The sequence below is a fragment of the Australozyma saopauloensis genome, chromosome 4 (assembly GCF_035610405.1).
Source record: "Australozyma saopauloensis chromosome 4, complete sequence".
NCBI lineage: Eukaryota > Fungi > Ascomycota > Pichiomycetes > Serinales > Metschnikowiaceae > Australozyma > Australozyma saopauloensis.
In genome coordinates this window covers 70,168-82,734 of record NC_086134.1, presented here as the reverse complement: position 1 = coordinate 82,734, position 12,567 = coordinate 70,168, and the positions used below count along the sequence as shown (strand labels likewise).

At 46.2% G+C, this 12,567-nt stretch overlaps 7 protein-coding genes across 7 annotated transcripts; 3 read left to right on the top strand and 4 right to left on the bottom strand.

Annotated features, from left to right (window-relative positions):
* Positions 1-231: 231 nt before the first annotated feature.
* PUMCH_003063 (uncharacterized protein) lies at positions 232-1,218 on the top strand (the record flags this gene model as incomplete). Its single annotated transcript, XM_063022048.1, has 1 exon — positions 232-1,218. One exon carries the CDS (start codon positions 232-234, stop codon positions 1,216-1,218), a length of 987 nt encoding a protein of 328 aa, XP_062878118.1.
* A 188-nt stretch (positions 1,219-1,406) lies between these two features.
* On the top strand, positions 1,407-2,813 carry PUMCH_003062 (uncharacterized protein; the record flags this gene model as incomplete). The annotated part of the gene is made up of 1 exon (XM_063022047.1): positions 1,407-2,813. The coding sequence occupies one exon, from the start codon at positions 1,407-1,409 to the stop codon at positions 2,811-2,813; it is 1,407 nt and encodes a 468-aa protein (XP_062878117.1).
* A 93-nt stretch (positions 2,814-2,906) lies between these two features.
* Positions 2,907-4,577, bottom strand: PUMCH_003061 (uncharacterized protein; the record flags this gene model as incomplete). Its single annotated transcript, XM_063022046.1, has 1 exon — positions 2,907-4,577. One exon carries the CDS (start codon positions 4,575-4,577, stop codon positions 2,907-2,909), a length of 1,671 nt encoding a protein of 556 aa, XP_062878116.1.
* A 1,654-nt stretch (positions 4,578-6,231) lies between these two features.
* PUMCH_003060 (uncharacterized protein) lies at positions 6,232-7,098 on the top strand (the record flags this gene model as incomplete). The annotated part of the gene is made up of 1 exon (XM_063022045.1): positions 6,232-7,098. The coding sequence occupies one exon, from the start codon at positions 6,232-6,234 to the stop codon at positions 7,096-7,098; it is 867 nt and encodes a 288-aa protein (XP_062878115.1).
* Positions 7,099-7,158: 60 nt separating this feature from the next.
* Positions 7,159-8,586, bottom strand: PUMCH_003059 (uncharacterized protein; the record flags this gene model as incomplete). The annotated part of the gene is made up of 1 exon (XM_063022044.1): positions 7,159-8,586. The coding sequence occupies one exon, from the start codon at positions 8,584-8,586 to the stop codon at positions 7,159-7,161; it is 1,428 nt and encodes a 475-aa protein (XP_062878114.1).
* A 1,109-nt stretch (positions 8,587-9,695) lies between these two features.
* On the bottom strand, positions 9,696-10,913 carry PUMCH_003058 (uncharacterized protein; the record flags this gene model as incomplete). Its single annotated transcript, XM_063022043.1, has 1 exon — positions 9,696-10,913. The coding sequence occupies one exon, from the start codon at positions 10,911-10,913 to the stop codon at positions 9,696-9,698; it is 1,218 nt and encodes a 405-aa protein (XP_062878113.1).
* Positions 10,914-11,175: 262 nt separating this feature from the next.
* PUMCH_003057 (uncharacterized protein) lies at positions 11,176-11,850 on the bottom strand (the record flags this gene model as incomplete). The annotated part of the gene is made up of 1 exon (XM_063022042.1): positions 11,176-11,850. One exon carries the CDS (start codon positions 11,848-11,850, stop codon positions 11,176-11,178), a length of 675 nt encoding a protein of 224 aa, XP_062878112.1.
* Positions 11,851-12,567: the final 717 nt, after the last annotated feature.

The window sequence follows — 12,567 nt, the reverse complement described above, 5'->3', positions numbered from 1 at the left end:
GCACCCTGAAACCGTTATATATCTGAGCACCCTGAGCAGTGTGATTTGTAATATAGAACTACTTGCACCTTCTTTTCGGCATCAACCCCGACATCCTTAAATACAACTACTGGAAACAATAACTGAAATACGGTTTCACATATCATACATATTATAAATTAGAGAAACCACCAACTCTTTCCCTTAACCTCTCTCATAAGCTCACATATCTCATCACATATCTTCTACACTATGACCACGCTAATATCCCAAAAACCCGAGCTCAAAGCCCCAGAACCAGAACATTGTCCCGGCCCCGAGTCTGAAGACGCCGGTAAGGGTGACGCCTGCGCCGGATGTCCCAATCAACAAATCTGCGAGTCGCTTCCGAAGGGCCCGGACCCAGACATGGCAGTGATCACCGAAAACCTCAGCAACATCAAACACAAGATCTTGGTCCTTTCGGGGAAAGGCGGCGTCGGCAAATCGACCTTCACGTCGATGCTCTCGTGGGCGTTGGCCGCAGACGAAGAACTAGAGGTGGGAGCCATGGACCTAGATATCTGTGGCCCATCTCTTCCACGCATGTTGGGTGCCGAGGGCGAGACCGTGCACCAGTCCAACTCCGGGTGGTCGCCTGTGTATGCGCTGGATAACTTGGGTCTCATGTCGATTCTGTTCATGCTTCCGGATCCAGATGCGGCCATCATCTGGCGAGGCGCCAAGAAGAACGGATTGATCAAGCAGTTTTTGAAGGACGTCAACTGGGGCGAACGGTTGGACTACTTGGTCGTGGACACGCCGCCGGGGACCTCCGACGAGCATCTCTCGGTCACGACGTACATGAAGGATGCGGGTATTGATGGGGCCTTGGTAGTCACTACGCCGCAAGAGGTCGCACTCCTCGATGTCCGAAAAGAAATTGACTTTTGTCGCAAAGCGGGCATCAAGATCTTGGGCGTGGTGGAGAACATGTCGGGCTTTGTGTGTCCCAGCTGCCAGGGCGAGTCGCAGATCTTTAAGCCCACCACGGGTGGTGGAGAGGCGCTCTGCGAGGAGCTCGGGCTCAAGTTTTTGGGGTCTGTGCCGCTAGATCCTCGGATTGGCCGTGCGTGTGACAATGGCGAGTGTTTCTTTGACCAGTATGCGGACTCGCCTGCTTCCAACGCTATTTTGGATGTTGTGGATGCGTTGCGAGACGAGATCGAGATGCTGCTTGAAAACTTGAACATCAACTAATTGTATTTGATTCGTCGATATGTGTCGTATAGCGATGGGAGGCATCTCATCTATAGCTTATCTACTGAGAGAGACTCACCAATAGTTCCACACGCATCACCGAACACCAAAAGTATATATCCAATTTTAATATTTATACCCGGTAGTAAATTGTCTCGAGCGAGCCCGTATCTAATGTGACCAATTTTATGCATCTACTATATCTATGTACTATCTTATCTAGCTCCACCTACATACACCCTAGTATGGAGAAACCATTCTCGGAAGTTCCCCAATTCAAAGACTCTCGCCTTCCCTCACTCTACAGTGATTTCTCCCACCTAAAGGAAATCAACCCCGAAGGATACCAAGCCAACCATGATGCCTGGGTGGCGCTTCTAGATACTTCGTTGCGTCTACATACATTCGGGTCAAGCATCACCCTTCCTGGCTCGAAATTGGCCGCTGCGTTTCATAATAAGGTCTATGGCGAGCCCAAGTCGCTCGCAGAAACACTAAATCAGGAAATCCGCAAAGGGACTTACGTGCCCTTGAGTATTTATAAGGAACACAATGTGGTCACCTCTAGACGGGTATTGGACTACTTTTCCCCGGTGAAATTGGCAGTGGGGATGTGGAGCCTGGTGAAGTTGAGTATATATTCCCTGAAACAGCATCTTGGTGTAGTTCCCGATGCGTTTATCGACCGGAGTAGATTGGTATCTGTGAGCACTGACATACATACAAAGCTTACACTGGAGGTGGCTCAAAAGGGTGTCATATCTGCAAAGTTATTTAGTGAGCAGCTGTTTGCGGACGCAGTGCGTAGACTCAATCTGCATTTGTCCGATGAGGATGTTCAAGCGATGATGCTATATCTATGTAGAGATACAGGGAAGATAGCCATACTTCGAGATTCAGCGGACGCTCTGGCCGTGTACTTGAAGCTCGGCGAAAACGAAACAGTCACCGAAGACGACGTTGCTGTGATCAAATTGAAGGAGAACATTGGTAGTGTTGCCAAGCGGATTGCATTCTTGGAGGAGAAACTCGACCGCGAGATTCCTGGCAGATTGAGCCAACTTGTGAAATCTCAAGCTTCCGAAGATCGATTGAAGAATGTGCTCATTCGGAAATCTGCTTTGAAGAAGGCTCTCAGTAACTCGACCAATGTTCATTTGCAGCTCGTCCAGGTGCTAGACAAAATCGACGAAGCGAAATCTAACATTGCATTGATGGAAACACTCCAGAACTCGAAGTCGGCTTTGGCCCTGTTGAACAAGCAAGTTTCTTTGGACGAAGTCGACACAATTGCCGTCGAGCTCGAAGGCGAAATGGCCTTGACTAGCGAGGTTTCGGACGCTTTGATGCTCGCATCTGGCGTTGACGAAGAAGAACTCGAAAACGAACTCGCACAATTGGAGAAGGATGAGAAGATTTCTAAGCCAGACACCAATAAGGCCGAATCGGAGGACGAAGAACTCATTGACAAACTCAAGCATGTTACGATCGACTCGAAAGCTCCTTTGAATAATTCAAAATCTACAGACGGAGTAGAAGCAACAGAAGAAAAGAGAAAAATACATAGCAATGAGCCTGAACTACTCAATGCATAAGTGTCACAAGTGTCGCATGGGCGATTGAAAGATAATTAACAAGTATTTATTTAGTTTGATATTAATGTATGTGGCTGGAAATGATTGCAAAATTCAACCCAAAATCTGTAGAATTTGTTGAGTCAAGTTAAATAATTCCACTTTAGGGTCCTCGAACTCATTTTGATCAGTACTGCTAGAAACACCGCTTCCCTGTTGGCTTTCACTCAAATTTTTGATGCCAGACAAAATAGACTCATTCTCTTTAATCAATGCTTGAATTTCATTGTTGTTGGACTCCAACAATTGCAAGATTGTCCACAATGCGATATGTTCAAAAGTGGCGCTTCCACTACGCAAAAATCTGATCAAGAATCCATAAATACCTTCGTTTGGCTGTGTCCAGTTATCAAGAATGTAATCTTCATGCTCGCTGGAGACTCTAGAGCACAAGTTGGCCAAGGCTGCGGCAGAGTTACCACATACCTCTCCATTTTCACTGAAAGTCAATGGAATCAAGACATCGATAATGTGACTCTCATACAACTTTGGTTTCAAATCGTCAGCCAAAGCTAAGATTGCAAAACATGCGGAGATTTCCAGTTGCACTGACAATGGCACCTTCAAAACCAACTCCTTGCACTTCTTGACGGCGTCTGCGTTCAAAAGAGCCAATCTATTTCTTTCACTTGAAGCGGCTAAGTTTCTCAAAGTGGAAATGGCATGGCATTGGATTTCCTCCAGCTCATTGTAGTCCAAAAGAGCGACCAAGGGTTTCAAGAAGCCGGCTTCGATGATAAGGGCCTCATTGAGTGGGTGGATAGAAATGTTACGGATACAGGCGACAGCAGCCAAAACAAGGGGCTGGTGGTTACACGTCAAGAGCTGGACCAAGTGAGGTAGGCCGCCAGCTCTAACAATGTCTACTTGGTAACCCGAGTCGGAAGCCAAGTTTCTTAAGGCGAGTGTGGCTTGACATTGCACACGCGGAGACGGAGAGTCCATCAAAGCAACCAACTGGCCAACCAATTTTGGTTCTGTGGCAGCCAATTTCTTTCTGTTCAGCTCGTCCACCGCGATGTTTGACAAGGCGGTAGTGCAATAGTACTGAACGTCGGCATCGTCGCTAGAGAGCAAAGACACGAGGACAGGAACAGCGCCGGCGTTGACCAATTCTTGTCTGTTTTCAAGCGAGTGGGTCATGTTTAGCAATGCGCCGGTGGCATTTCTTTGCACACGAATATCCTTCGACTTGGCCAACTTGGTCAATGGAATCAACGCACCGCTCTTGGCGATGCGGGACTTGTTCTCATCTTGGGTGGCCAAATTGGTGATACAGCCCACGGCATTGCACTGGACTTCGATGTTTGGAGACATCATTTGGCGGATAAGCGGTTCGATACCGCCCATCTCGGCGATCAAAGACTTATTTTCGTTGTTGACAGCAAGGTTGCCCAAAGCGCCACAGGCTGCACGCTGCACCTCGGTGTCATTGGACTGCAAAAGAATCAAGATTGGCTCCAACACATCACGGTTGACCTCACGGACATCCTTCTCTGTGATTTCGGCAAAGGCCAAAGCAGCACTTCGTTGCAAGTCAATGTTCTCGGAGTACACCAAGGTCAGTAACGAGCGCAAGGGCCCGTTGCTGAAAAAATCCACATCCGAGCGGTTCTCCAAGTACTGCAAAAGTGCGGAGATGGCCTCACGTTCGTTATCGGCCAACACGACCTGGAACTTGCTGTCACTGCTTGACGACGACAAACAGCCGCAGCAAGCACCCATTTTAAGAGGATATGGTTGGAGTCGGAGGGAAGCCGAGAGGTTGGTTTGGGGAGAGGTCGAGAGTGGACAAAAGCACGCCAAAAAAAGGGCACAAGTGGCCGGGGAAAAGACGGGAAAGGCGCGGTATTTATAGCCAGGGAGCCAGAACTAGACGCTGAAGGCAGTGATCCACGGAGAAACGCGACGCGCGGGGGGAAAGTATTAGAGGGGGAATGGGTGGTTTAGATAATCAGTGGTAGAGGGTTGGAGTGTTTCCAGTCGGGGGAGGGTGTCACGTGAGCGGAAGATTATGGGAGACCAAAGATATATATGGAGGGAATGAATATGTGAGATTTTTCGGAGATTTGAAATTTGGTTCTGTTTATTTTTGTAGAAGTGAGGTATTTGGAAAATACATTTGTTCAATTGTGGTGTGTTATCGTGGATAGTGGGAGGCTATCTGCTTGGTTGCGGGTATAGCAAGATAAGAAAGAGAGGGCGGTGGCAAACTTGGAAGGAAAGAAGGGTTCAGAAAATTGTTCATTTATTTTATTGAGGTCTTTTTCTGCAAAATCAGTTGAAGTTGCAGATTGGTGCCGGGCAAGATTGACTATGACAGCTGGGACATGCAAAAATGAGGTCCTCGAATACGGTTGCAAATGTGCTGACAGTACAATGCAGGTGAAACCTACTTTGTAATTCTACAAGATTGGGTTCAATTGACTTGTGAAAAACCGAGATTTCTTTCATTTCTTACAGTTCACAGTCTTATCTGCTCAGTGATACCTCTCCGAAATATGACCATACAAACATGTCAAAAACAGGGAAGACAAACCCGGACCACTAGTTTTTTTGATAAGTGATCGTAAAATGAACTGAAGTTTTTGATTGAAAAGCTATTTTTATCGCTTCCTTGTCGCGTCGTTCCTTATCTCCGGTCCTTTACCAGCTACCACTACCAAGTACTGGCTTTAGTAAGCGATTCAACTAGCCCAACAGCGGAACCTAGTCCAAAGCTAAAGCGAAGAAACCAAGTAAAAATTTAATTCAATTAAGCTAACATCAATAACACCTTATCGTCTCCACCTAATTTTTACTGTTTTTTCGACACCTCCACGTCCCTATACCCTTACACTACCCACAGTGACGTAGGTATATACCGGCCGGCAACTGACAACCCCGTACTACCTACTCCATCCACCAACCATGGGAATAAATAATCCAATTCCGCGCAGTTTGAAAAGCGAATCCAAGTATGTTCCACTATAAATAGTCCCCGGTCCCCCTGACCTTCAAAACTTTTTCTTTCTACTCTATTTTCTCTTCTCTATGCCCCCTATCACTTTTGACTTTAAACTAACCAAACAGAAAGGCGGCCAAAGTGCTTGCCAGCTTTGTCAAACCGAATCAATTGGCTGGCCCAAATGATGTTATTCCCCCGGAAGTCTTGCGCAACGCCAAAGGGCTTGCCATTATCACTGTCTTGAAAGCTGGTTTTCTATTCTCCGGTAGAGCCGGCTCGGGAGTTGTTGTGGCCAGATTGCCAGACGGGACCTGGTCTCCTCCGTCGGCCATTGTCACTGCGGGTGCTGGTGTCGGTGGCCAGATCGGTGCCGAGCTCACCGACTTTGTGTTCATCTTGAACACCAAATCTGCCGTGGAGTCGTTCTCGCAAATGGGCTCCGTCACCCTTGGAACCAACTTGTCCATTGCTGCTGGCCCGTTGGGTCGTAACGCTGAGGCTGCGGGTACGGCGTCGTTGAAGTCTGTCTCGGCTGTCTTTGCTTACTCCAAAACCAAGGGTTTGTTCGCGGGTGTGTCTTTGGAGGGTTCAGCCATTGTCGAGCGCAGAGAGGCCAACAGAAAGTTCTACGGAAACAATTGTAAGGCTCGCAATATTTTGTCGGGGCAGGTCGACACTCCGCCTGCGTGCGAGCCGCTCATGCGAGTCTTAGAGAGCCGAGTGTTCACTGTCCCTAGTGAGGACGGATACTATAGTGACGACTACTACGATGATGTCCCCGATGAGTTTTCCGATTCCAATTCGGAGTTTTCCAACAGGAATAGACAAAGCTCAGGAAGAAACAGAGCCCACTCCCGTGGACGTGCCTACTCGGATGACGAGTACTCAGATGATGAATACGACCGTCCTAGCGCACATACCTCTCGTAGCTCGTATGGTGCATCTGCTACAAAAGATAGACACCTGACATGGGAGGACAGAATATATGACAGTGGTGGAAGAGACAGAGAGGTGGACAACTTGAGCGGCAAACTCAACAAGACCAAGTTGTCTAGTCCTGGAAACGTCAAATCCTCCGCTGCATACTCCAAGCCTGACTTCGGAGGCGCTGCCAAGACCAACTCATACCAAGCCATTGCCCTCTATACATTTAAGGGAGAACAGTCGGGTGACTTGCCTTTCAAGAAGGGCGATTTCATAGATATCTTGAAGAAGTCTGATACTACAGATGACTGGTGGACAGGACGTGTGAATGGCGCTACAGGAATATTCCCAGCAAACTACGTTGAATTGGTATAATGTATTTGTAAAGAGTCCCGATAGAGTGTATGTATGTTTGAATTGAAGAAAAGCTGCCATTTAGACTGTGAAGACGTGAGTCACAAAATGATTTACAACAAGTTTCCCTTCTTTAAATGTAGGGTCATCATGTCTGTGAATCATCGCTGCGTGAGTGGCCTTCGTGTTTCTGATAATAACTGGATACTTATTCCAGCTCAACTTGTTAAATTCCTTGACAATCTCCTCTTGAGGATTGGTCAAGTTCACTTTGAAATTTGCAACGGCGAGTTTACCCTTGAGGGTGACAGGTGCCTTTGGCTCAAGTATCGGTTTCTTTTCCTCTACCGCTTTGCTTGACTTCACCACACTATAGTGATAGTCATAGTAGCTGGCACTATTGAGCGCGTTGTAGATGGAATCCACAAACATCTCAGTTTGGTCCTGGAATCTGTCAGAAAAATTTGCGATTTCATCCTTGTCGCTATCGTTGTCTCTCTCGATGACAGCATATGAGGAACTCACCAGGTCGTCAATAGCAGTAGCCTCATACAATGTCTTGAGACTGTCTGCACTTTCTCGAGCAAATTGCTTTAGTCTGATACTCATCTTGACTCTCTGGTGAATGCTATTGAACACCACGTACAAAGAGTACAAGGGAGCAATGAACACAAGCGAAGCGACAACTTTGAGCCAGACATATCCTTTGTAAGCCAAACGGCCCGGCGAAAATTTAGCGGGTGCTTCGCGACTCACTTTGTTGAACTCAATTGGCTTGGAGAAGTCGACAATCGTTGGCTCGTATCCGCTTATGTACTGGAGAGAATATGCGCTAAGCGTCTCGTTTACCATCGAATTAAATGGATCAAGACCAGAAACAAAAGCAGTGTACCAGCTCGTGCGGCGATCATTGATTGCGTTTGCGTACAACGTTCTGCTACTGAACAACAGTAGCGCCTTGTAGAATTTCGACGCCGGGTCAGCCATCCACTGCAACAAAGGCAAGTACTCTTTCTCTCCGACAACCTTGCGATCCGTGAGAAATAATTGCGAGCCAGTCGATGCTAGCACATACGGGGCGATGAAATTGTACACGCGAGATGACAATGACTTGCCTGGGTTGAGTACTCCCACATGAGGAGTGCAAAAGGTCACAAAGTGCACCGGTTCTATTTTTTCAAAGAATCCGTCATTGTACAAAATACCCAAGGCATACCGACATACTAGGCCTCCAAGTGAGTATCCGATAAGAGAGAATTTGACCACCTTTGAGCCCTCAGTACTGAAGGAGTCGGCAGTAGCCACAATTTCGTCGCTAATACGTTTGCCGTTGACGTCAATTCCATCGCAGGTCAAATATCCTGAGTGGCAGCCAGTTTTGTGCACTATGAGTGTTTCGGAGTTCTTTTCCGGAATGCACTTTCTTTGGATTTGGTCGGCCAAATAGTCCATGTGGCTCAGATTGCCCCAAATTCCATGTACAAGCACAACCAAGTGTATTTCTTTCATCTTTAGAAATTTGTGTCAAAAAAAGGAGTACACTTAAAATGTGTTTAATTTTGTGTGTCCGCGTTAGTGCTTATCGCTAAGATTAGGCAATTGAGGAACCGAGGTCAAACGAATTGTTGGGCAACACAGCGGTTTACAAAATATTGCTGCGAATGGATAGGAATCCGAGCGGATCATTCCACCTTTTAAAGGAATTGCCTATTTTTCATTTACGGTAGCCGCGGGGTTGACATATGGTCCTGTCTCTTATTCATTAGGCTATGATTTGCAACCGGACTGTGAAATCGACCAAGAGCATGTGGTCGCCTACATCTAGTGCCGTAGTCACAACAACGCAAATATGGCATACAGGAGATGTAGAGTTAGTCGCATTTTTGTTGTGTAAAAATACTTGCAAATACTTGTATCGAAAGGTTGGGTTGTGACTTTCCTGCAGAATCGAGATTGTGTTTGGATCTGATTATGCATCTACGAGGACTTACTGATAAGATGCGATGAGAAAAGCATCAAAATAGGTTGCATGGTGATAAGAAGTGGATCAAAATATGTTGCATGGTCGGTTTCTTGGTTATTTTGTATGCCGAAGAATTTCACTCAATCTAGAATGAGTTTCATGTTCCATACATGTATTGGGCTGCACATGGTGATGGTCTTGATGGATTTGGTCTGCACCAACATTTCAAATGAGATGATTGGAAATTTCAGAACGATGCTCTTCATTAATATGGAATCGGTGCTCGAATGCAAAATTCTTCTCTGAATCAAGCTATGAATTTGCATATGTTCAAATCATAATCATGTTTGGAAACCGTGGGCGGGTGTATGTATGTCCGCTTGTTTTGACGTATAACGGTGCGCATTATGCGCCGCGCCTTCGAACTGACTACAATACGAGAGCGGAAAGAAACTGAGGCGGGCGCCCAATTCCACTGTGAAAATGTTGAATCGATGTGTTCCAATACCTTTGTTCTAGATTTTTGCACGCGATGCTTATCTCACGTAGTTTAATAATCAACAAGAATACCGAGAGGCAAATAGAAATACGAGGTATACCCTTTGAAATCCTGAACTAAACTTTTATTTTTTTAGTTCACTTAGCTATGTACAATTTACTGTTCTACGCATTTGGCGATCATGAGTCCTGCTGCGACGCCGACGTTCAATGAATCAACGAGCTGATCGTCATTGCGGCCCTTGCTCAAACCAACCAAGAAGTCAGATCGAAGCTTAACATTGGTGCGCACTCCTGCTCCTTCACTACCAAAAATGAGCAAAGTTGGCGTCAGGTTGAGAATCAGTGGGAGTTCAGATGGATCGGCAGTGCGTGCCGACAACTGACGTTTGTGCTTCTCTTTCTGGTCCTCGAGTTGCTGCTCACTCAGCTCGGCACTGGCAGTGACAATGGACCATCCGTTCTTCCGCGAGTTGTCCAAGAACTGCAATGGCAAGTCTGCCTTATAAATCGGCATCAAATCAAGAGCACCTGCAGAGGCCTTTGCCGCAACTGGACCCAAACGGGCAGAGTCAAATTCAGGAACTACCAAAAAGTCAACGCCCAAGTAAAATGCAGAACGAACTATGCTTCCTAAGTTCATTGGGTCTGTCACACCATCAACAAATACACCCAAAGGAAATTTATTATTTCCCGGTTGCACATTACGCACGATGTTTTTTTGAACAGTGACCTTTTTCTCGTAATCCACGTAGGTTTTGAGTGCGTAAGTTCCTGCTTCGCCATCAAAGTCTGCGCCGAGCGATGATATCAGCGGAATCTGCAATTTTTTGGTTTCCAAGACCACTCCGTTGTGTACTCCGTTTGAGCTCAACATGTTCATCTCGCCTTTACTCTTCTTTTCAACGACTTTCAAGCCATACTTCTTTGCCAAGTCAAGGATTTGTTCAGCTTTCTCCTTTGGGTTAAATATATACAATGTGCTGAATGCGTCTCTTTTACCGGATTGTAAAGCAGAAATGACAGGGTGGGTGCCGTAAATGTATTCGCTTAGTGGATTGAGCACCGTGCGTGGTTTAGGCTTATTGTAATCTTCACCCAACTCGTGCTTCCGGCGTTCCTCTCGAAGACGACGTTGTCTAGCAACTTTTTCGTCTAACTTTTTTCTCTCTTCTGGAGTGATGTTGCCATACTTCCGGATGAAGAACTCGTGTTTGGAGATGTTGAGTTCGTCCCATATCTTTTTCTTCTCGGGCTCTTTTGATCCAGAGCCATAGAAATGTTTCTCGAAGTTGTCACTTTCTTGAGGGCGACTGCGACTCTTAAAGGATTGTTTTGCCGCTCTAACGACGCTTAGTGTGGAGAATCGTCTCATGGTATAGATAATCCGGGGTGCGATGAGCAGAGATGAGATGAGGTATGTGTGAGATGGGGCAATGCGTCTAATAGCCGAGAACCTCGATGAAATAATTTTTGTAGATTAGGGATTGTAGTTTGTAATTTCTAATTTCTAATTGTCTTTTTTATTGGTATGGAATGAGCTTGACTGATGATGGTCTTGATGGTTGGGTATCATTGAATGACTTGACCAAAGCCCGTGAATTTATAAATACATTGTGTGGCTGTTTTTTCGCTCTCTAGAACAAAACGCCTTTGGTGGAAGGGACGTCATTGTTTCCAGTATAGGAAATGGCCTCCTTGATGGCCACAGCCAAGGCCTTGAAAGCACTCTCGGCTCTGTGGTGGTCGTTGAAACCTCTCAAACAGTCCACGTGCAAGGTAATAGCAGCACCCTGGGCGAAACTCTCAATGACGTGTGGAATCATCTCACATGAAAGATCACCGATCTTCTCTCTTTTCAAGCCCAACTCAACAACAGCGTAAGGACGGTTGGACAAGTCGACCACAGCACGACTAAGCGCCTCGTCCAAAGGAGCAAAGCCACTGCCAAATCTCTTGACACCCTTGACTTGGCCCAAGGCCTTGTGGAACGCCGTACCCAAGGCAATACCAACATCTTCCGCCGTGTGGTGGTCATCGATGTGCAAATCACCGATACATTCCACAATCAAGGACCAGCCAGAGTGTTTGGCCAATGCGTGCAACATGTGGTCCAAGAAGCCAATTCCAGTTTGGACGTTGATCACCTGGCTCAGAGAGGTTTGAGAGGCATGTTCCTCCACTGATCTGTTAGGAAAGATGCTGTTTTCGATGGAAATGAAGCCACCGTCTAACGAGACCGCGATCTGGATTTTGGTTTCGTTGGTGTCACGCGCCAACAACGCATATCTCTTTGGTTTGGATTCAGCCATTAGGAAGAGTGTGATAGATGGATGAGTCAGAATAGGTGATTGGATGTATGAATGGAAGAAAGAACTGCTTGGAAAGAAAAATTATTTGGATAAATTTGGTTTTGAAAAATAGTTTAGGGAATTGCTGGTGCTGGACTCGCGCTCGAGATATTGGGTGATCTTGTTGGTTCCAGAAGCTTCCAATGTACTCTGGAAGACATGTCCCATTTGATTTTTTGGAACGATTTGGAGGTTTACAGTGGAATTGAAAGGTGAGCTTCTCGATGGATTATCTTTCAGGGGAAAGTTCACAAACACCTGTGACCATGTATGTTTCTGTGTGATTTACGTACGCTGCAAGGTCTTCGATAATTGCGGATTTTGAAAATTAGTAGCGATTTTGCAGCCGCACATGTTTTCTGGCAACTCTGTCTCTGTGTATCTGGCGATCCTATCACTCTATTGTGAGTAGATTGCACTAGCAAATCCACCTAGACCATAGCTGAAACAACACCAGTATCCTTCTCGATACCACTTGAAGCCACCTACAATTTATAATTGGAAAATAGTTCAATTTCTGACACAATCAGAAATCCAGAAATTCAGAATTATGGTTCCCGCTCGCTTACACCACCAACACCATTCACCAATACCACTCATCTGATGCAGTAGGTAATGTAGCCATAACGATAACAGACATACCCATCGCCACATTCACGCCCTCCCAATTTGTCCCCC